The sequence below is a fragment of the Rhinoderma darwinii genome, chromosome 4, assembly GCF_050947455.1.
Source record: "Rhinoderma darwinii isolate aRhiDar2 chromosome 4, aRhiDar2.hap1, whole genome shotgun sequence".
NCBI classification, from domain to species: Eukaryota; Metazoa; Chordata; class Amphibia; order Anura; family Rhinodermatidae; genus Rhinoderma; species Rhinoderma darwinii.
This window is the reverse complement of record NC_134690.1, coordinates 343,119,566-343,144,473: the sequence shown is the minus strand read 5'-3', so window position 1 is coordinate 343,144,473 and position 24,908 is coordinate 343,119,566. Positions and strand designations below refer to the sequence as shown.

Genomic DNA, 24,908 nt, shown 5'->3' with positions numbered 1-24,908 from the left:
CTGGAATTTGCGGACCAGAAAAACACCACGGTCGTGTGCATGAGGCCTTATAGTTATTTTGTACTACTATAACAATAGTACGTTACTATAATAATACCGCTTGGCTTAAACTTGCCTGAAATTTGCGAGTTTACTCCTCGTGCAACGATCTGGCCGTGGATTCCGATCCAGGAGGAGCCCCTGACATGACAGTGACATCAGTGGCTCCTCCAGGAGATTAATCCCCAGCCAGAGCGTCGGCAACGCTCTGGCTGGGGATTCCACTCCTAGAGGGAGCCCCAATTGAGCCGTCGACAGGGTGCGGGGTGTGGGGCGCTATCTACAAATGATGTAGCACTTTATACAGGGGGGTTGTTCGGCACTTTCTACAGGGGGTGTGTGTGGTGCTCCTCCTTTGGCCTGCTCTCTGCTGTCCCGAGGATGCCTCGGGAGATTCGGTGCCCCGTGGACGGCAAATGACAGAATCGGGGGCCGCATGTTTGAGACCCCTGGAATAGAGGGTTGCTAATATCTCTCTGAGAAAATAAGATATAATTCCTAAACTTTGTCTGCTGCTTTAACGTCTAGTTTAATGATGGTGAAACCTCTCCAGAAGACCACCTCTTTGAGAGGACCACTTATCTTTTTTTGCAATTTTCGGTGGATGTCTCAAAGAAGTTTCACTTTATGTTGTCATTTGTATGTTTTAGGTGGAAATCCTATTTAATAATTATAATTTAGTTTTCTTTTAAATGTATTCATTTTCTAGTTAGATTTTCTATATCGGCAAATATAAATGTGATAGAAATACTGTTACTAGATTGAGAGTTGTCTTGATCTACAGTGGATAAAGTGGTAATAAATATGGATAGTATACCTAGACCACCCCTGTTTATAAGTTTATGAAGCAGAGATTTCTTTTAGGAAAGCAGTTACCACATGGCTTGACAACACAGGTAATGAGACCTTCGCAAAAGCAGATTTGGAGAGATTTTCTAGTGCCGGTTATGACTTGCGCTGCCTCCCATTTTCCAGCCCTAATCCCTTAACTGTCTACAGACTGTAAGTATGGCATTTTAGTAATAATTGCACCAACTTGCAATCCAGAATGCCTGCTCTGTAATTATTTGTGCTACTTGGTGCTTGAAGAGGCCAAACATTAAATGACTACGGATTTACAGATTTGATATTACTATCATTATATCTTATTTTCTCCAACAACATGCTGTAAATATTGCTAAAAGTGAAATAAGAGCTGCTTTTGTGTAATTTGTGGCTGTTCTCAGACATGTCCTCTGGCGACTAAACAGTATTTGGCGATTTTTACCCAGGAGCATAAGTGAAGTATTCACCTGTGTTGTTGAGCTACACAATTCACATGGTGCGGAAAAAATGGGCTGAGGATTTATAGTATGCTGCAGCCTTGTATAAATAAGGGTGTGTTCACATCCGCGCTATGGTTTCCACGAAAAAACCCTTTAAAACTTATGGAACGGAAACAGACGGAAACCAACTGCAACAGAAGCATTACCATTAAAATCAATGGTAATGCAAACAAAAGCTATGGTTTCTGTTTTGCTTTCTGTTCATTGGTTCCTCCGACGGAAAGGTCCAACAAAACCGATGAACAGAAGCCTGACGCTGATGTGAACAGACCCTTAAACAACAAAAATGATTCCAACACATCCGCAACATTTTTATTTATTTTTTATAATGGAAGTTGATGGGACATTAATAAAACCAGCCATTTTCTCCCAAATGTGGACATCTAACTATTAAAGTGGGTCGTCTCAAAAAACAATTCCTTTTAATCTAGAAGCTTACGCAGCAATTACGGCAACTCATTACAGCTCGTCAGACTTCCCTGAAACATTTTATATTGGGCTATCTGTCGTCTGACTATTGAGTGCAGAGCTATCCGTAAAGCCCTGTTTTATTGTGACCTTACAAAACAAGACTTTTACAATAGCGAGCATTTAAATGGGCCATGTTAACCCAATAATGGATTTATACTACAATGATATTGGCAGTATGCAGTTATGTTCAAAACGTAGTCCAGGGAATTCTTGCCGTTTGGTCCCAGCTGGTCACTGCTACTTGCTCGTGGTCTGTGGAATTTTTCCAGCCTACATTTATCGATGTATTTGCATATTTTTTTTTCCCAAAAAAATTGGAAATCGCACCCCCTTCCCTTGTAGATCTCGTCCCCTTCCCTTGTAGATCGCACCCCCTTCCCTTGTAGATCGCACCCCCTTCCCTTGTAGATCGCACCCCCTTCCCTTGTAGATCGCACCCCCTTCCCTTGTAGATCTCGTCCCCTTCCCTTGTAGATCTCGTCCCCTTCCCTTGTAGATCTCGTCCCCTTCCCTTGTAGATCTCGTCCCCTTCCCTTGTAGATCTCGTCCCCTTTCCTTGTAGATCGCACCCCCTTTCCTTGTAGATCGCGCCTCTGTAGCTGCCACTAGGAGGTGAATCCCCAGCCAGAGGTTGCCGACGTTTTGGCCGGGGATTCGGCTCCTAGTGGGAGCTACAGTTGCACGATCTATAAGGGGGGCGGGGGTTGTGGTGTGATCTACAACAAATAGATGGGCGGTGCGATCTATAAGGTACAAGGGGGAGTAGTGGTGCGATCTAGAAGGTACAAGGGGAGGTGCGATCTATAAGATACCTGGGGGGGGGTGCGATCTGCAAGCGGGTGGTGTGTACAGCGGCGCGGTCTATAATGGGGGGTTGTGGTGCGATCTACAAGGTACAAGGGGGGGTGGGTGATCTGCAAGGGGATGCTATGTACTAGGAGTTTCTGCTTCCCCTCGAAACTGCTGTTCCGTGCTGTATCATTTTTGTTCAGTGCAGAATAGCCGTTTCATACGGGAAGCACAGACCGAATGGGGCAGACCAGGCAGTGACGAGGCGGCGGGGCGGAGCTTCCTCCTATAGCACGGTGCGTCGGCAACACTAAGGCCTCATTCACACGACAGGGTCCGAGTGTCGGCCGGGAAAATCGGCAGTTTTTGGGCGATTTTCCCGGCCGGTTTGCATCCGTTCCGATTCCGTTCTGGGCCGAGTTGCCGTTTTTACCGGCCGATTTGGACCCGATTTGCATCCGTTTTTTTCCCTGTCCGTTTTAAAATCGGATGAATTTCATTTAAATTTGTTGCCACACACAGCCCTTTGTAGATAATGCCACAGCCCCCCTGGTAGGTAATGCCACCCAGCCCCCTGTTGGTGATGCCACACAGCCCCCTGTAGGTGATGCCACCCAGCCCCCTGCAGGTAATGCCACCCAGCCCCCTGTTGGTGATGCCACCCTGCCCCCTGTAGGCGATGCTACCCAGCCCCCTGTAGGAATACCACCTTGTCCCCTGTAGGAATACCACCCTGTCCCCTGTAAGTAATGCCACCCAGCCCCCTGTAGGTAATGCCACCCAGCCCCCTGTAGGTAATGCCACCCAGCCCCCTGTAGGTGATGCCACCCACCAGCCCCTGTAGGCGATGCCACCCACCAGCCCCCTGTAGGTGATGCCACCCACCAGCCCCCTGTAGGTGATGCCACCCACCAGCCCCCTGTAGGTGATGCCACCCACCAGCCCCCTGTAGGTGATGCCACCCACCAGCCCCCTGTAGGTGATGCCACCCACCAGCCCCCTGTAGGTGATGCCACCCACCAGCCCCCTGTAGGTGATGCCACCCACCAGCCCCCTGTAGGTGATGCCACCCACCAGCCCCCTGTAGGTGATGCCACCCACCAGCCCCCTGTAGGTGATGCCACCCACCAGCCCCCTGTAGGTGATGCCACCCACCAGCCCCCTGTAGGTGATGCCACCCACCAGCCCCCTGTAGGTGATGCCACCCACCAGCCCCCTGTAGGTGATGCCACCCACCAGCCCCCTGTAGGTGATGCCACCCACCAGCCCCCTGTAGGTGATGCCACCCACCAGCCCCCTGTAGGTGATGCCACCCACCAGCCCCCTGTAGGTGATGCCACCCACCAGCCCCCTGTAGGTGATGCCACCCACCAGCCCCCTGTAGGTGATGCCACCCACCAGCCCCCTGTAGGTGATGCCACCCACCAGCCCCCTGTAGGTGATGCCACCCACCAGCCCCCCCTTCCAGGAGAAGTCACTGACTTCAATGTCCATATATGGACAGTGTAGTCACTCACTTCTCCTGTAGCGGAATCCCCGGCCATAGAGTCGGGGATTCTGCTGCAGAAGTGCGTGACTTCGCTGTGTCCATATATGGACAGTGTAGTCACTCACTTCTCCTGTAGCGGCATCCCCGGCCATAGAGTCGGGGATTCCGCTGCAGAAGTGCGTGACTTCGCTGTGTCCATATATGGACAGTGTAGTCACTCACTTCTCCTGTAGCGGCATCCCCGGCCATAGAGTCGGGGATTCCGCTGCAGAAGTGCGTGACTTCGCTGTGTCCATATATGGACAGTGTAGTCATGCACTTCTCCTGTAGCGGCATCCCCGGCCATAGAGTCGGGGATTCCGCTGCAGAAGTGCGTGACTTCGCTGTGTCCATATCTGGACAGTGTAGTCACGCACTTCTCTTGTAGCGGAATCCCCAATCCCCGGCCGGGGATTGGGGATTCCGACTCCTACAGCGAGCAATAAAAGACCCTCCTCCTCCTCACATGCACTGTGAGGAGGAGGAGAGAGAGTGCGCGAGCGACGGTAGACCCGGCCATCACTCGGGACACATTCCGGTGATGGCCGGGTATTACCCGGCCCCATAGACTTCTATGGGGGCCGGGCACCCGGCCGAAAATAGAGCATGTCCTATTTTTTGACGGCCGGTTTTCCCGGCCGTCAAAAAATCGGTCGTGTGAATAGCCCCTAAAGAATCTATTCTACGAATCTGTGATAAACATAATCGTGAGTTCTTGAGGGCGAATAAATCAAATTAATTCGATCGCCCAGTCCTACACTACAGTCTGGCATTGTGTAGTGTTTAGCCAGTGCTAAAGGGGTAGTCCACTATAGACAATTTCTACTTTTTAAAAGGGTCCCTTGACAGTAAGCTGATCACAAATTGTCCCGCTGCTGGGGCCACCAATGTTCAGCTGTAGTCTGTGGGGAAACTTGGCAGTAAGTGTTCAATTTCCTAGCAGTGCCACCACAGGGGAAATTAAGCATTACACCACAGTACTCATTCAAAACAAGAACAGGTCCTTCAGAGTGAGAGCTTCCCTTTGTAACCAAAATCAACTCTGACCAAGAGATGAGGGTCCTGAACAGAGGACTCCCTTCTATTAACTCATAATTCCCTAATAGGGTATATGAAAATTGGTTTTCTAAACGGGACAGACCCTTTAAGTCAGGACACACAGTAGTTTACTGCGCTCCTTCATCTTGCCACCTTGTAACCTGCTTGTCTCTACAAACCCTGTGTGTAAATACGGTAAACAGCCTTTCAGTGTATGACCATTTTCAGAGACGTCTTGTGGGTTCCTGTAAGATCAGTATTTGTAGCTAAACGTTTGACAAACTTCTGACATGTCATAGTGACATGTCAGAAGTTTGGATTGGTGGGGGTCCGAGCACGGAGACCCCCACCAATCTCTAGAACGAAGCAGCTGAAGCACTCGTGTGAGCGCTCAGCTGCTTCGTGTCTGTCCAGCCGCTTCGTGTCTGTTCAGCTTTTTCCGTAAATAAATGTATCAGTGTACAGACTCCGTAGAAAGTCTATGAGCCTGTACTCCGATACATTGGCTTTCCGGAAAAAGCCGAACGGACGCGAAGCAGCTGAGCGCTCACACGAGTGCTTAAAGAGGCTCTGTCACCAGATTCTCAAATCCCTATCTCCTATGGCATGTGATCGGCGCTGCAATGTAGATAACAGTAATGTTGTTTTTTTTTTTTTGTTTTTTTTTAAAACGTTCATTTTTGGCCAAGTTATGAGCTATTTTATATATAGATATATAGATATATATATATATATATATATATATATATATATGCAAATGAGGTTTGAAATGGACAACTGGGCGTTTTTTTTTCGTTATGTCCAACTGGGCGTGTATTGTGTTTTTAACTGGGCGTGTTTACGTGTATGACGCTGACCAATCAGTGACCAGTCAGCATCATACACTCCTCTACATTCATTTACACAGCAGCGATGTGCAGCCACATAAACAGAGATTAACGTTAATCAAGTGTCCTGATAATGAATACACATGAAATCCAGCCTGGACGTCATGTGTATTCAGAATCCTGACACTTCTGAATCTTTTCTGTGAGATTTCCAGCAAGTGAAACGAAATCTCGTTTACTTCCGTAATCTCGCGAGATTACGCGTGGTTTGCTGGAATCTCACAGAAAAGATTCAGAAGTGTCAGGATTCTGAATACACATGACGTCCAGGCTGGATTTCATGTGTATTCATTATCAGGACACTTGATTAACGTTAATCTCTGTTTATGTGGCTGCACATCACTGCTGTGTAAATCAATGGAGATGAGTGTATGACACTGACTGGTCACTGATTGGTCAGCGTCATACACGTAAACACGCCCAGTTAAAAACACAATACACGCCCAGTTGTCCATTTCAAACCTCATTTGCATATATATATATATATATATATATATATATATATATATATATATAATGAACGTTTTAAAAAAACAAAACAAAACGTTACTGTTATCTACATTGCAGCGCCGATCACATGCAATAGGAGATAGGGATTTGAGAATCTGGTGACAGAGCCTCTTTAAGCTGCTTTATTCTAGAGATTGGTGGGGGTCTCTGTGTCAGAAGTTTGTCAAAGTTTTAGTTACACTTTAAATATAGGACATAGGAAACGAAAACTTTTTGTTTATTGATTATTCACTTTAACCCCTTAATGACCAGGCCTAAAAAGCTTTAACCCCTTAATGACCGGGCCTGAAAAGACCTTAATGACCAGCTCAATTTTTCTGTTTTTGCCTCTCTGCACTTCAGCAGCCATACCTTTTTTATTTTTTCATTGACTTGGCTGTATGAGGCCTTGTTTTATGCGAGAGAAATAGTACTTTTTTTTTCCCACAGTTTGGTGGTAAAAAAATTTTTTTTTACGCCGTGAATATAGGAAAAAGCGATTCTCGGAATAGTTTTTTATTTTTATTTTTTATCCCGTTCACGTTTCACGCTAAATAACCCATTAGATTATTTCTTCAGGTTATTACGGTCGTGTCGATACCTAATATGCGTAGGTTTTTTGTTTTTATTTAGTGTAGGGGCAATAAAATGTATTTTATGCAAAATAAAGACTCTTTTTGGGACTTTTTTTATTTATTTATTTGTTTTTACTTTTTTTTTTTAATCCCATCAAGGGATAACTTTATTTGTAACTTTATTTTTTACTTGTAATGTATTAGCATACTCCTGTATGCGAATACATTACACTGTGTCATTTTGACACAGGCTGCTGATCGGGCAGCACATAGTGTGCCCGAACAGCAGGCACACGGAACAGACAGCCCTGGGGTCCTTTGTAGGTCCCCAGGGCTGACTGCAGAGGGATTCCCCGGTGTTTGATCGCATCACTGGAATCCCGGTGATGCGATCAAAGAGGGGAATTCCCTTTGATCATGCCGCGGTCACGGACCGCGGTAATCAAAGAGTTAAACAGCTGGGGTTGGAATGTTTGCCGACCCCAGCTGTGTTCAGGAGGCTGCTCTAAGATCAGGAGCTGTTAGTAACCGCTCCTGCTTAGAGGATGAGTGCTCACACGAGCGCAAATCAGCCTGATCTGCAGCGACGCCAAAAGACGTCTCTGTAGACTAAGCACCCGCACCGCCTGACGTCAAAAGACAGTGGGCGGTCGGGAAGGTGTTAATGTCCAGCTAAATTTTTCCGTTTTTGCCTCTGTCTCTTATCTGCCATAACTTTTTTTTTATTTTCGTTGCTATATTAGGCCTTGTTTTATGCGGGAGAAATTTGTATTTTTTTTTGTGCAGTTTGGGGGTAGAAAAAATTCACTGTGTAAGTTATAGAATTTTTATTTTTACGGCGCGAATAAAGGAAAAAGCGATTCTCTGCATTTTTTTTCTTTTTTATCTCGTTAACGTTTTACATTAAATAACATGTTAAATTAATTCTACAGGTTATTATGGTCATTTAGATACCTTATATCTTATGCAAAATAATGACTCTTTTTTTTTTTTGTTATATATTTTTTTTAAATCCCATTAAGGAATAACTTTACAATTAATTTTTTTGTTATATTGTATTTGCATACCCATGTATGCTATTACATTATACTGTATTACTATGACACAGGCTGCTGTTAGGGTACACTATGTGTTGCCCTAACAGTAGGCATACTGAGCAGGCAACCATGGGGTCCTTTCTAAGTCCCCAAGGCTGACTGCAGAGGGATTCACCGGTCTTCCATCACGTCACCGGGTTTCCAGTGTAGCGCGGTCGAAGAGGTGAGTTCCCTTTGATCATGCCACGGTCAAGGGCCACGGCGATTAAAGGGTTAAACAGCTGGGGTCGGAATGTTTTCCAATCCCAGCTGTGTTCAGAAGGTTTCTCTATGTTCGAGGATGAGCTCACAGGAGCGATCATCAGCATCTTCGAAGCCAAAAGACGTCTCTGTAGATCATGTACCTGCACAGCCTGCAGTCAAATGACGGTGGGCGGTCGTTAAGGAGTTAACTTCCTGTGCATAGGATTGTTGGTAAATATCATTGTGAATTGATGAATTTACCTGAAACATGAACATAAAGGCCCTGTTCACATGGAGTTTTTGACGCGGAAAACGCGCCAAAAAACGGCCGAAAATGCCTCCTGTTGATTTCAATGGGAGGTGGAGGCGGTTTTTTCCCGTGAGTGGAAAAACCGTCTCGCGGGAAAAAGAAGCGACATGCCCTATCTTCGGGCATTTACGTCTCTGACCTCCCATTGACATCAATGGGAGGCAGAGAAAGCATATTTTTGCGTATTTTCGCTGCGTTTTTGCCCGTGCTCAATGGCCGCAGGCGAAAAATGCTACAAAAAAAAGTGGCAAAAGGTGTGCATGCAGATCAAAATTCCAGATGGAATTTTGAAGCAAAATTTTTCTGCCTGCAAAAAATTTCTGTGTGAGCAGGGCCAAAGTCTTTTCTTTACAATAAGGTTTCATTTCATAGTTTATTTTCTGGAAATGTAGGAGAAAAAAAATGTCTTTTACGTTTGGCCTTTGTGTTGCACGATGTCTTCTATTATGAATTCAGCCATGAATACATTAGTGGGTGTGTGCCATCATGTACTCAATTGGCAAAAAGGTTGACCATGGTTTTGGTACATTTCTCCACAACACAAACTTAACAGTGGGTTGTGTTTTTTTTCATAGAAATTCAGTTCACATTCCGTGGTTATGAATCTTGCGGTTTTGTTGTTTTTCACTCTGATGAGATCTATGAGGACCAATGCAGGCCAAATTTTTTTTTTGCTGCACCGCAATGGTTGTGACTACACCCGTAGAGCTCCACTAATCAGCGTAGAATAGAAGTGCTATTACTAATACATGGTATAGGCTCCATTGTATCGTACCAGCCAGGCTTTAGGTTTAATGCAGGTCTTTCATCTCCTCGGAAGAAGAGGCTTTACCAGACTCCAGACAATGTGCTCTGCTGCAATAATACTGGACCATTTATCCTTCTCTATCTTTATTAGATTATGCTGCTTAAATGAAATGCTGGAACATATTAATGCATTATTATGTCATGGTCTCTGTTGGTACAAGTTGGCAACTTTATATGCTGACTTTTCAGTGTAGTGCGATATCTTAACAAGAAGTGCATTTCACCGGTTTTTGTTTTTTCCTCCTGCTTTGTTGCCTAACGCAAATGAGACCTTTCAAGTATCATTTAATGCCGGGGTCTCAAACTTGGCTGGGTAAATGGGCTGCACATAAAAAAAAAAGTGAAGTTGACGGGTCTCTGTAGACCATGCCACAGTGCCCTCTGTAGACCATGCCACAGTGCCCTCTGTGGACCATGCCACAGTGCCCTCTGTGGACCATGCCACAGTGCCCTCTGTGGACCATGCCACAGTGCCCTCTGTGGACCATGCCACAGTGCCCTCTGTGGACACCTAAAATAGACATATGGGGGATGCTAATTAGCAACAATTTTGTGTGGTATAACTGCCTGTCTTACAAGCAGATACATTTAAATGTCGATTTTTTTTTTTTTCCAGTAACGTAAAGTCCAACGTATCACGAGAAAACAATCTCAGAATCGCTTGGATAGGAGAAAGCATTCCGGAGTTATTACCACATAAAGTGACACGTCCGATTTGAAAAATGAGGCTCTGTCAGGAAGGTCAAAATTGGCCAAAGAGGGAAGGGGTTAAAGCTTGAATTTGAACCATCTACTACTCCATAGAAGAAAATAGCGACTACTAAGAGGGACATTCCATTTAAATCTGTGTAAAGTGTAGGGTGGACTGCACCAAGGCTGGAATAGGTTGTTGCTGTGATTATAAGTGATTAGTTTGGATCCTTTTCTTTTTAACCCCTTCCCGCCGGATCACGTATATATACGTCATTAAAATCGGTGGCTTACCGCCTTTTCACGTAAATATACGTCATGGAGATGAAGCTGGCTCAGGAGCTGAGCCTGCGACATCACCACCGGGTGACAGCTGTATGTTACAGCTGGCACCCTAAGGTATCGGCCAGGACCGGAGCTAGCCTCCGATCCGACCGATTAACCCCTCACATGCTGCGTTCAATAGAGATCGCAGCATGTGAGGAGTTTATAGCCACCGGCACCCCAGCAACGTGATCGCTGGGTTGCCGGTGGCTGCAAAGGCGATCGGAGGGCTAATGCTTACCTCCCGATCAGCCTGTAACGGAATTCTCCTATGCCCCGTCGTCGGCGGGGCCCAGGAGGCTTCCGGTAACATCGGCAAGATGGCGCCGGCTCAGCTTCCGGCTCAGAAGCTGAGCCGGCGTCATCAGCAGTGGGTGTCCGCTGTATGTTACAGCGGACACCCCGATCTATCGCCAGGAACCGGAGCTAGCTCCGATTCCTGGCATTAACCCCTTCGATGCAGCGATCCATTGTGATCGCTGCATCCTAGAGGTTTGTAGAAAATCGGCAGCCTTGCCATGCGATGGCAAGGCTGGCGACTGCTACCATGGCAACAGGAGCCCTAACAATGGACTCCTGTCTGCCATTACGTAAGCTGATTAGGCCCCGCCCAGAGGCGGAGCCTAATCGGCTTGCTGTCAGTGAACAACTGACAGTTCCAATACATTGCACTACATAGGTAGTGCAATGTATTAGAACATCAAACAAATAGTTGGACATTCAAGTCCCCTAGTGGGACTAAAGAAAAGTGTAAAAAAAAGTGTAAAAAAAGTAAAAATAAAAGTTGGAAAACATACAATAAAAGTTTCAAATAATAACACAAAACACAATCGCCCTTTTTCCCTTATAAGTCATTTATTATTGAAAAAAATAATAAAGCCATACATATTTGGTATCGCAGCGATCGTAACGACCTGAACTATAAAAATATTATGTTATTTATTCCGCACAGTGAACGCCGTAAAAAAAAACCTCAAAAACACTGCCATAATTACTGTTTTTTTGGTCACTGTCTTCCAAAAATTGAAATAAAAAGTGATCAAAAAGTCGCATGTATCCAAAAATGGTACCGATAAAATCTATACCTCGTCTCGCAAAAAAAACAAGCCCTCACACAGCTCCATCGACGAAAAAATGTAAAAGTTATGGCTCTCACAACTTGGCGACAGAAAAAATACATTCTCTTTCCAAAAGTAATTTTATTGTGCAAAAAGTTATAAAAAAGTTCTATAAATTTGGTATCGCCGGAATCGTACTGACCCGCAGAATAAAGGTAACATGTAGTTTATAACGTACGGTGAACGGTGTATATAAAAAAAAAAGTGGCACAAGCTGGGCATGACATTTGACACTGAATTGGCATATCTAGGGAAACTATTTAATTTGTACCTTCCGCAGCGCAATCATTTATGGAAAAGACACGTGGGGTGAAAATGCTCACTACACCTCTTAATAAATGCCTTGAGGGGTGCAGTTTCCAAAATGGGGTCACTTCTCAGGGGTTTCTTTTATTATTTCACATCAAAGCCTCTGCAATTGTGAACCAATACTTTATAAGTCGCCAAATTAGGCCTCAATTTTACATGGTACTCTTTCACTCCTGAGCCCTGTCGAATGTCCAGGCAAAAGATTAGGGCCACATGTAGGGTGATTCTAAAACAGGGAAACGCCGCATAATAATTGAGAGCTGTCTTGTTATGGTGGCACAAGCCGGGCACCACATATTGGCGTATCTAAGGAAAAATTCCCATTTTCATTCTCCCACATCGTGTGCACACGAATTTCTGCAAAACACCTGTGGGGTTAACATGCTCACTACACCCCTAGGTGAATACCTTGAGGGTGTTCTTTCCAAAATGGCGTCACTTCTGGGGGGGATCCACTGTTTTGGTCCCACATGGACTTTGCAAATGCAACATAGCGACCAGAAACCAAATGCAGCAAAATCTGTACACCAAAAGCAAATGGCGCTCCTTCCCTTCTGAGCCCTGCCGTGTGCCCAAACAGCATTTTACGACCACGTGTGGGGTATTGCCGTACTCCAGAGAAGTTGCTTTACAAGCGTTGGGGTTCTTTTTTTCCTTTATTTGTTGAGAAAATTAAAAATTTGGAGCTAAAGCTACGTCTTATTGAAGAAAAAGGATTTTTTTTATTTTCACTGCCCAATTCTAATAAAATCTATGAAACACCTGTGGGGGCAAAATGCTCACTACACCCCTAGATGGATTCCTCAAGGGGTGTAGTTTTCTCAATGGAGTCACTTTTTTGGCGTTTTCACTGTTTTGGTACCTCAGGGGCTTTGCAAATGCGACATGGCCTCCACAAACCATTCCTGCTAAATTTGAGCTCCAAAAGCCAAATGGCGCTCTTTCCCTTCTAAGCTCCGCCGTGTGTCCAAACATCCGTTTATAACCACATGTGGGGTATTGTTTTACTCGGGAGAAATTGCTTTACAAATGTTGTGGTGCTTTTTCTCCTTTAGTCCTCGTGGAAATTAGAAAAAATTAGCTAAACCTACATAATCTTTGAAAGAATGACGATTTTTATTTTCACGGCCTACTTCCAATAATTTCTGCAAAAAACCTGCGGGGTCAAAATGCTCACTATACCCCTAGATAATTTCCTCAAGGGGTGTAGTTTCCAAAATGGGGTCACTTATGGTGGATTTCCACTGTTTTGGCACCGAAAGAGCCCTTGAAACCTGACATGGAGCCTAAAATATTTTCTAATAAAAAGGAGGCCCAAAATCCACTGGGTGCTCCTTTGCTTCTGAGGCCGGTGCTTCAGTCCATTACCGCACTAGGGCCACATGTGGGATATTTCTAAAAACTGCAGAATCTGGGCAATAAATATTGAGTTGCATTTCTCTGGTAAAAACTTCTGTGTTACAAAAAAAATAGAATAAAAATGAATTTCTGCAAAAAAAAAATGAAATTTGAAAATTTCACCTCTACGTTGCTTTAATTCCTGTGAAACGTTTAAAGGGTTAAGAAACTTTCTAAATGCTGTTTTGAATACTTTGAGGGGTGAAGATTTTAAAATGGGGTGACTTTTTGGCGGTTTCTAATATATAAGGCCCTAAAAGCCGCTTCACAACTGAACTGGCCCCTGTAAAAATAGCCTTTTGAAATTTTCTTGAAAATGTGAGAAATTGCTGCTAAAGTTCTAAGCCTTGTAACGTCCTAGAAAAATAAAAGGATGTTCAAAAAACGATGCCAATCTAAAGTAGACATATGGGGGATGTTAATTAGCAACAATTTTGTGTGGTATAACTGCCTGTCTTACAAGCAGATACATTTACATTTAGAAAAATGCAAATTTTTGCAATTTTTCACCAAATTTTGGTGTTTTTCACTGGTAAATATTGAATTTATCGACCACATTTTTCCACTATCATAAAGTCCAATGTGTCACGAGAAAACAATCTCAGAATCACTTTGATAGGTAAAAGCGTTCCGGAGTTATTACCACATAAAGTGAAATATGTCAGATTTGAAAAAATGGGTCTGGTCCTGAAGGCCAAAATGAGCTTGGTCCTGAAGGGGTTAAAGTGCTGTCTCAAGTTCTCTTATCAGTATTTGATCAGCAATAGATCTATTCATTACTGTTTTTTTGCAACTATATTGAGCAGTTCTGCTGCCCGTTGAGCCTTCGGAAACTCACGTCGCTTCAATAGTGCGATGCTTTTCTTCCATTTATTGCTTGGTGACCATTGACAGATTTCCTTTTTCTATTCAGTTACTATGGCGTAGGAGGGGGTGGACTTGATTGTTTGGACAATGTGCCTAGTAGGGAAAGTGACTGTTTTCCTGCAGTTACTGTTGTTTGCTCAACACCATCCAGGTTGTGACTAATTTGACCTCAGTTTGACTTATTTATGAAGTTTGGCTTCCTCACTGCTTCCTGACAGTTGTTTCTCTTCTATATAATGTCAACGGTTGGTTTGGTTTTGATGGTCATATATGACCGTTAACCAGAATTGCAAAAGAAAATAAGGTCACTTGTATCATTTTTTTGAAACATATATTTTTATTATATTAATCAAAAAAGAAAGTTGTTTACAGACATATTTCAACTTTTGATATAATGGCAAGTTACAAAAAGATGAAGGTATAATAACATCAATGCTGTACATGTCACCATAGCCATGAGATGTATATAATATTATGGCAGTGTCTGGTTGGGAATAAAAATAGTAGAACAACATATTCAAAAAGAAAAAAACAGAAAATAAAACTAACGTATCGGAGCGCAATGTACACAAAAGAGCGACATGTAAATCGTGAAAATCCAACAATTCCCGATCTGAAAAGACAAAATAGCCTATGAAATGAGAACCCCGAATACAATATCTATACCGCTGGAACAATTTTCAATGCCCCCAACGTCCCCTTAACAAATTGACCCACAGCTTGTATAATTTCCAAAGCTGTAAAGTGGTATGTAAGAAATAATTTCCATTGCCAAAAGAACTTCTTCCCTTGTGTGTCCTTATGTTTCAAATCCTCAGTTCTGTCTATATAAAACCATCTCTGCGATTGTTTGGATCCAGTATATCTGCCGATAGCCAGTTCTTCAACATACATTGTTTAGCTACCATTATATGGCGTGAGCCGTGCGAGGGAGATGCATCATTGCAATGTCGTCTCAGTTTTCACGGTGTCTTACATGGTACAACGCTTCAAGAGGGCCTACACTGCCCTGAAAATGACAGTCATCAGAGAGGAAACCATCTGCTAATACTCTTGTATGTTTGGCCAATTCCTCAGCCCGCGATACATATCTGTACAAAATCTATCACATGTAGGACATGATGTTTTCTGATCTGGTTTGACAGTTGTGGGATGTAGGGTAAAAGCATATGTTGCCTGATTTTTCAGTTGGGTTTCTCGCCATATTTAGTTTATTATATGTTTCCGAAAGTCTATTATCCCTGTCGTGATGAACATCCCAACCTCCGCTGTATTGATCATTTCAAAGTTTAAACATTCACAAATCACATATCTGTGCATTCAAAGAAATTACCACATCAATGCATCCAGACATGTATGGAGCCCTTTAACCACATAATGACACGGCCAATTTTCGATTTTTAATTTTTGTTTTTCGGCCCCCCCACTTCCAAAAGCCATAACTATTTAAATTTTTTTGTCGACATAGCCGTATGAAGTTTTGTTTGTGAGTTAGTTTTTCATGGCACCAGTTAATGTAATGGGAAACTATAAAAAAATATATAATTGTGTGGTAAAATGGGCAAAAAACAGCGATTTTTGTTTTTTTTAGGGATTTCGTTTTTATGGCATTCATCATGCGGTAAAAACGACATGTTCACTTTATTCTACGGGTTGATAGGATTACGGCAATACCCAAAAATAAAATTTCTATCACCATATTCTGAGAGCCATAACTTTTATTTTTCTGTCGATGTGATGGCTCATCTTTTGCTGGAAAATCTGTAGTTTTTATTGCTACCATTTTAGGGTACATGTGACTTTTTGACCACTTTTTAAAAAAAAAATAAAAAAAATGTATTACATTTTTTTGGGGAGCTTTTTTTTTTGTTTTTTATTTTTTTTTAGGTCTGGAGTCCATGACATGCACATCCCCCCCCCCCCCGCCTTCCAGAAACTGATTGACACACTTTCTCCTATGCATAGACCACTGAAATCCGTATATCCGTCGTTACTTTATGCTGCCCTCAGACAGGGCAGTATAAAATCCTGACAGATCCTCTTTTTAAGAGGACCTGTCACTAGGTCATATAAGAGAAATGGGACTATTCAGACATGTATATATCCCATATATAGGTGCACCTGCTGAAACTGAGCCCGTCCGGTCCGGATTCAGTGTAAAGCGAACGATACAGCTGTTCACTATAGAGAATACAGAACAGCAGTATCTCCAAAAGTAAAACTATTTTTTAATAAAGACTAATTATAAAGTTACACTAAACACACTGATTAATATATTTATTTAAAAGAAAAAATGCCTTCCATCGACTTTAAAGAGGATCTGTCACTAGTTTATTAATTCCCTATATCCTAACTAATCTAATAGGTGCTTTGATGCTGATAACTACAGTGTGTTTTTTTTCCAAAAACTTTTATTATTTGCAAAGTTATGAGCATTTTTCTAAATATGCTAATGTGGCTCTAATAGCCAAATAGTAGGTGACTCTCTTCCTTTTCACTCTGGGGGGTGTAATGTTTTCTGTATGATGCTGTCCAATCAGCGTCATACAGTTCTCCACTTCCCAGCCAAGCAACACAGCGTGATCATACAGTATACAACTTCCATTCCTGACTGTGTATTCAACTGGTGATCTCTCCGTTTGTGTCACGGCTAGAACTGTGATCCTGGTGTAATATGAAAGATTAGAATCTCATCTTTCCCACTGTTTTAGGTGGTCCACCACCCGAGATATGGCTGTTTTGAAGTGAGCCCCCTTCCATCTAGACCAGGGGTCTCAAGCATACGGGCCGCATGCGGCCCCGGGGGCGGTCATCTGCAGCCCGCAGGACACAGAGCCGCTAGTATAGGCTCTGCTCCGAGACTCTGGAATTCCCTGACATTGCTGTTCACATATGAACAGCGATGTCTGGGACTTCCCCCAGAGCCGGAGTCCCGTGGCATATATGGACAGTGTTTCAGGGTCTTCCCCAGAGCGGAGTCCCGGGCAGAGCGCTAGTATAGGATCTGCTCCGGGACTCTGTGGTATTCCCTGACATCACTGTCCATATATGGACACTGTGTCAGGGTATTCCCCAGAGCGGAGACCCGGCAGAGCGCTAGTATCTGCTCTGCTCCGGGACTCCGTGGAACACCATGTTTGGACACACGATGTCTGGTGCTTCCCCAGAGCCGGAGTCCCAGGCAGAGCGCTAATATAGTCTCTGCTCTGGGACTGTGGGGAAGCCTCTGACATCGCTGTCCATACATCGACAATGATGTCAGGGGCTTCCCCAGGGCGGGAGTCCCAGTGAAGTCAGGAGCACAGCTGGAGTCCCAGGTAGAGCCTACTAGCGCTCTGCCTGGGACTCCAGCTCTGGAATTGCCCTTGACATCTCTGTCCATATATGCAGAGGGCACTGCGGCAGCATCCGCAGAGGGCATTTCGGCACTATCTAAAAAGAGGCTGCCCAATCTTGACGTGTGTCTGCCAAACGCTGCTAACTGAGCTGCCGGACTTCATTTAGCAACACTTAAAACTGGATTGTTGAAATAAGCATGTGGAGAAATATCTCAAATTTTAAACCTAGCGCTATTATTATAGTAATGTAGCATTATTATTCTAGTAATATAGTGTTATAGTAGATCAAATCACTAATTGATTAACAATAATTTTGTATTGTATCAAATTTGAAAGTAATGCGGCCCATCAACTTCCCATTTTTTCTATATGTGGCCCACTTACCCGGCCGAGTTTGAGACCCCTGATCTAGACTCTCACACTGTGTGAAGCAGCTTGGTGCTGATAGGACAGCATCAGAGGCTGTGAGGTGGCTCCATGTCAAGAGAATCGCTGGTGTTAACTCCCACTTGTCTAATAAAGGCTCATTTACATATTTAGAAAAGCGCTCATAACTATTAAGATAATATTTTTGGACACAATTTTCACTAGCATTGTCAGTGTGACAGCGCCTATTAAATTAGCTAGGACATAGGGCATTACTAAACTAGTCACAGTCAAAATAAAAACCACTGTTGTTAAGGCAAGTTATAATCTGGTGACAGAGCCTCTTTAAATTCACATATACAAGAATTAAAGCGGTTTAGTCACTAGTTTTTTGTATTTTTTCCCAGATACCCTTTAATGTGGATGCATAATTTCCTCTATGAAGTATAGGTTGTATATTTATTGTACCTGATGTGCACTGTATTAATAGGTAGATTATTGCCTTTTTTTTGTTTGTAGGCCGGTTATATGCTATGCAAAATGGAATGAAGATTGATAGCAAGAGTCCAGAATGTCGCAAATTTCTGTCAAAACTTATGGATCAGTTGGAATCTGTAAGTAATATGATTGTTTTGTTCTCTTTATGCATTAAAATAAACTGCATGCATTCTATTGCTCTTTCGCTCATTTTTTGTCTAAGATAAATGATATTATTAATAATAATCTTTATATAGCGCCGCCATATTCCGCAGCACTTTACAATTCGGAGGGAACATGTACAGACAATATCCGACATTAGATAGTGACCAAACTAATTAACAATTCAAACAAGAGGAGTGTGGACCCTGCTCGCAAGAGCTTACAATCTATGGGGAAATAGGGGTGACACAAAATGTAAATGTACAATGGTCCAGCCATCTTTTATACATATGTGGTAATACACATACAGCTGCATGAGCCGGTCACCAGCCAATATCTGTGTGTGACACACATGAAGTGCTTTAGAGGGCAAGGAGTGTGGGGGATACTGCTTAATGAAAGGGTCAGGTTCTGATGACTAATGTAAAAGGGGGGGGGGGCAAGGAAAGGAGTGAGCTTATGAAATGTGATATGCCTACATATCTAAATGTGTTTTCAGGGCACTCTTAAAACTGTGATTGTTGGGAACTAATCTGTTTGTCGGATTATGGAGTAAAGCATGGTTGGGTGGTAGACCGGTGAGGGAGGAGATTTACGGAGGTGCAGCACTGTGGAGAGCTTTGTGGGTGAGAGTAATCTGTTTAATGGTTATTCTAAAGTGAATATGAACCAATGCAGTGACTGGCACATGGTAAAGGCATTGGTGTAGTGGTTAGTCAGAAACATGAGCCTTGCTGCTGCATTCAGGATAGATTTGGATAGGGGAGAATTTAGTGAGAAGATCGATTTAGTAAGGAGTTGAGCAGTCAAGACGAGAATGAAACAGAACAATAAGCGTTTTTCACATTTAAAATTTTTTATGTTTTTGAGGTGCAGGTGACCTGAGCGTGCAAGTCATTCAATATAAGGAATAAAGAAAAGATTTGAGTCAAACATAACCCTAAGACAGCGGGCGTGCCTCCTAGGAGATATAGTAGGATCACACACCAAAATGGAGACATCTGGTTTAGGTAGGTTAGTAGATGGTGGAAACACATGTAGCTCACTTTTTTAAAGATTCGGTTTCAGATCGAGAGAGGACATGATGTTAGAGACAGCTGATAGACAATCACCAGTGTTTTGTATTAGAGCAGGGGTGATGTCATGGGAAGAGGCATTGGGTGTCATTGTAGGGATGGTCCTGGAAGCCAAATCTGCTGATAGTTTGTCAAATAGTGGCTGTGTAGAGAGAAAAGGGGAGCGGACCTAGGACTGATCCCTGAGGGACCCCAACAGAAAGGGGAAGAGGAGAAGAAGTAAAACCAGAAATTGATACACTGAACGAGCGATCAGAGAAATAGGAAGAAAACCCAGAGAGGGCAGTGTCCTTAAGGCCAATAGAGTGGAGCATATTGAGTAGGAGTTTGTGGTCCACAGTGTCAAAGTCTGCAGAGAAATCTAGAAAAATCAATCGAGAGTAATTGCCGTTCGATTTAGCAGTCAGGAGATGGTTTGAAAAAAATGTGTTTGACAAGAATGACATTTATTATGCCCTGTCACATTTTTTAAATGTGTGTGAATAGAGGGTTTGGCCTCTTTACCTTTACTTGTTTACTAAGTTTTCTAAAGAGAAAGGCTTGGTTGTATCTGGCATGCCACAGTAGCACCGTATTCACTATCAGACGTGCACCATGTTAGAGAATGCAGCATCACCGCGCACTCCACACTTACTATTCTTCAGATGGTATAAAAGTGGACATCAATTTTGAAGAACCAGATAACCAATTAGCTGTTTAAAGGAGCAGCGGCGCTCCGGCGACCACTGCGTCCCCTTTATTGTTTACGCAGCTCTACACTGCACAGTGCTGTACATTTTATAGCGGCTGTGCATGGTATTACATCTCAGATGAAGCTTCAGTGGGCTGCAATGCCAGACGCAACTGCTATTTGGAGTCATGCATGGTAAATAATGAAGGGATGCACCTAAATCTTCACGGAATCCGCTAACATTCAGCCAGCAAGACAAGTGAATGGGGTATTTTATACCCCATTCACACGCTCTAGAGAATATTCTTGCAGAATAATGAACGCGCTCTCGATTTTAAAATCCACATCATGTTTATTATTGCTGTGGATTCTGCTTTGAGCATCTTCATTGAATTACAATAGGGCTACTCTGTATGCAAATATGGTGGCCATTCCATGTAAAAAAAGTTTCTTGTGTGGAATCTTCATAAATTCACATCGGATTCACCTATGGTCTATCGGGTCCTAATGAATTTTGGTTATTTTTCACTTGTTGGCATATTAAGTTTTTATGTCAACCGAAACCATGTGGGATAGAGGCGAATTATAGTCCGCTAATGGCTTTTCTTTCAGAAAATTCCCATTGCAACAATGGGATGTTAATGAAAATGGCTTTCTGCGAAAATTACAGAGCAGAATAATGGTAGATAGCCACTACAGGCTGTATTGTCTTATATGTAGTCATACTGTTAAACTGCTTTGTCCCCCTCTACTGTAACTGAGGAGGACAGATAGCATGAAAAACGAGAGAGTACGGCATTCGGGTTATGGCTTAGGTCATCTCCTCATTTCTTCAGTAGCAGGTTGATGAATTCCTGGCAGCTCAGCAATATTCACTATAATACTGCAGACAAGTATAGTTGGCACAGAAGAATGGCGCAAATGTCCAAGACGCGGCTTCACTACCACCTGGCATTCAAACTATAAGACACATTCACATTTTAGCATGGATTTATGCAGCTACACAAACGCTTCTTTTAGGTCTTATTTACACGAGCGTGTTAAACGTCCGTGTGACGGCCGTTGAAACAACGGCCGTCCCACGGACCTTTGTAATTCATTATGGCCGTTCACCCAGCCGTTGTTTCAACGGACCATGTGAAGGGTCTGTGAGAAAATAGGACGTCCTATTTTTTCACGCTTCACGCATCCCTCCATAGACTAGTCTATGGGGGATGCGAGACATCGCGTCCTGCAGCGCAGAGCACGGATGCACCTCGGACGTGAAAAACTGCAGTTTTTCACGTCTGAGATGCGAAAAGCTCAAGTAAATAAGGCCTAAGGCCCCATGCGCACGAACGTAAATGCACCCGTAATTATGGCACTGATAGAGAGAAGGGCCTGCCGATTAGTGCAGAGAAAACGGGTCCGTAAATACGGGTGGAATAGGGTCGAATACGTGTGACAAAGGACCCGTATTTACGCCAGTATTTACGGGAGGAAAAAAAAACGTTGGTGTGCATTGGGCCTAAGGCTATGTTCACACAGAGTATTTTGCCGAGTTTTTTGACGCGGAAACCGCGTCGCAAAACTCGGCAAGAACGGCCCGAGAACGCCTCCCATTGATTTCAATAGGAGGCGTCGGCGTCTTTTTCCCGCGAGCAGTAAAACTGCCTCGCGGGAAAAAGAAGCGACATGCCCTATCTTCGGGCGCTTCCGCCTCTGACCTCCCATTGACTTCAATGGGAGGCAGAGAAAGAGTATTTCACGCTATTTTATGCCCGCGGCGCTCAATGGCCGCGGGCGAAAAACGGCGCAAAAATCGGCGTGCAGGGAGAGGAAAATCTGCCTCAAAGTTCCAAACGGAATTTTGAGGCAGATATTCCTCCCCCAAAATACTCCGTGTGAACATAGCCAAAGACTGTAAAATTTGACATCTAAATACCAATGAGAAGAGATCCACATTGTTTACCTCCTATAACCCATCTCTCAGTCTTTCTTACTACATTTTGCTATATTACCACCTGGTAGACACTTGTATGCCCAAGTGATGCATGCATGCATCGGTTACAGTGGCCTTGTTGCTTCATTATTTACAAGTTACACCTCGCTGCTTATTTCATTTCAGTTTGGCCATTGTTGAAAGGCTGTGTATAATGAAATGTGCTGAAAAGAACTCTTCTCAACACAACATCAAAAGCATAGAAGTGTTAGCTTTGTCCTGTAGTGACAAGTCATTTTAGCACTGTCCATCTGTACGCCTATCACATTGCCGTTAGTTTTTAATAAGATTATTGACTATTTAGATCTATTTTAAGATCTATGAATGTTTTTCATGAAAGGTAATTGTGTTCACAAAAATATGTTCACAGATTATTGTATGAATTTATTTTGCTATTTACCAAACTAACTGATTTATAATACTGCTTTTGGATATGGACCATAGGCAAGAACTTAAGAACTTTATTAATGAAAAAATGTATTATGTGATTTTAAGCAACTTTTTAAATATGTTTTTATAAAAAAATTAAAAATAAATGTTTTGACATACAGCTTCTATGTATCCAGCTGTTATCAATCACATCTAAGTTCATGACAACGGAGTCGTCAGTACAGCTGACCTAATGGATTCGGTTTTGACAGCAAAATACAGCTTCTATGTATTCAGGATACATAGAAGCTGTATCTCAAAACGTTTTTGTTCTTTTATTTCACAATCTTTTTTTAAAAGTTGTTTAAAATCACATACATAGTTTTATTAAATAGTGTTGAAAGGTAAACATAGCCTTTTAAAGTGTACCTTTTTCACTCACTCACTCACTCACTCACTCACTCACTCACTCTCTCTTCCCCCTCTCCCTTCTCCATAGACTTCTATGGGCGGAATGTTACCTGATACCTCAGTTAACTGATTATCTGTCTCCTCTTCATTCAGTAGTAAATTCCGAGTGAGTGAACAGTTTTGCAGGTAGATGGGAGGAATGAGGCATTTTTCTCCAATAAGATATGTTACAAAATTTCTTATGTTCACTTATTCTATTGATTTATGCGAAGTTTGTTGAAACGACAGTGCATATTAAGGCTATGTTCACACGGGGTATTTTGCCGAGTTTTTTGACGCGGAAACCGCGTCGCAAAACTCTGCAAAAACGGGCCGAGAACGCCTCCCATTGATTTAAATGGGAGGTGTCGACGTCTTTTTCCCGCGAGCAGTAAAACTGCCTCGCGGGAAAAAGAAGCGACATGCCCTATCTTCGGGCGCTTCCGCCTCTGACCTCCCATTGACTTCAATGGGAGGCAGGAGAAAGCGTATTTCTCGCTGTTTATGCCCGCGGCGCTCAATGGCCGCGGGCGAAAAACGGCGTGAAAATCGGCGTGCAGGGAGAGGAATATCTGCCTCAAAGTTCCAAACGGAATTTTGAGGCAGATATTCCTCCCCCAAAATACTCTGTGTGAACATAGCCTCAAATAGTAATAATTAAATATGATGTAGCAAAGGTTCATGATGCCGTGTTGTGTCCAACTGTGTTTTTGTTTGTGACAGCATCCCACAATATCCATCTGACGTAAAGAATACAGTTGACGTTTTCCTAAGTGCTATAAAGTTTTGTTATTTTCCATTTTCCGCCTCTGCTTTTTTTTTGTACATTATCTTCTCTGGAGAAAGAAAAAAACTGTAATGTCAACACGTTACCGCTGCAGCCACATTGGTTGATGTGGTCACATGTCAGGACAACACGTTGTCACTACTCCTGTGTAAATGCAGACCGACATATGAGCAGCCCAATATTTGAAAGGTAGAAATTAATTTTTTCATGTACAGCTTATTAGAGAAAAAAAAGAGAGGGGGGGGGGGCTTCGGTTTTTCCCAATTGTGTACAAATTGTTTAGCTGCAGTTAGATTAGTCTGTTACTAATGTACTGTCTGTAGCTGAAATGTCTTTGTAAGCCATTCTCACATGACCATGCTCCTGGTTTTTAACTCCTGCTTGTGATGCGCTGTACATTGGACACATTTTTAACTCCCCTTTTCCCTTCCTCCCTGTCTCCGGAGGGATCATGTTTCACATGCTGGGCAGCAAGTAGTGCAGGGTATAGAAGCAGAACAGTAGAGCTGTATTTCAGTAGCAGACAGTGAGTAATTGCAGCACTTGCTTATACCTTGTAATAGAGGGGAATGCAGGCAGCTCTAAATAGAGGCAATTATTTGAGAGGCTAATGGGAACAGTAATCCTTTACATGGTAATGCCGCCCTGAGTGAGCCCTAACAAAATGAAATAAACCGTGCTATACAGAGCTGAGGAACGAAGAATGAAAATAAAAGATAACTACTTCTGAGCTATGGTGGCATCATCTTGTGACCATTCAGACACATAGGTACTTTTCTTTTTTTTTTTTTCATAAGCTCGGAGAAGCCCCTTCAAACTATTTTAAAAGATTAAATTCTGGATTTATATGGCAAAACATGCTGTAATACACTGAAGATTCAATGTACAGATGATTCTGTTCTGATACATGTCATTTCTGCTATTACAATTCTTGTTTTAATTACAATATTCTTTATTCAATACTTGGCTTCTCCTAATGTGCCATGTA

At 43.0% G+C, this 24,908-nt stretch overlaps 1 protein-coding gene across 2 annotated transcripts in view; it reads left to right on the top strand.

The window, feature by feature from the left end:
- Window positions 1–24,908, top strand: part of VTA1 (vesicle trafficking 1) — a 194,580-nt gene that overhangs the window by 59,645 nt on the left and 110,027 nt on the right. For both annotated transcript variants that reach the window (XM_075862885.1, XM_075862886.1), the window contains exon 2: window positions 18,468–18,562. In XM_075862885.1, the coding sequence (XP_075719000.1) occupies window positions 18,468–18,562 (95 nt within the window). The remainder of the gene's footprint in view (window positions 1–18,467; window positions 18,563–24,908) is intronic.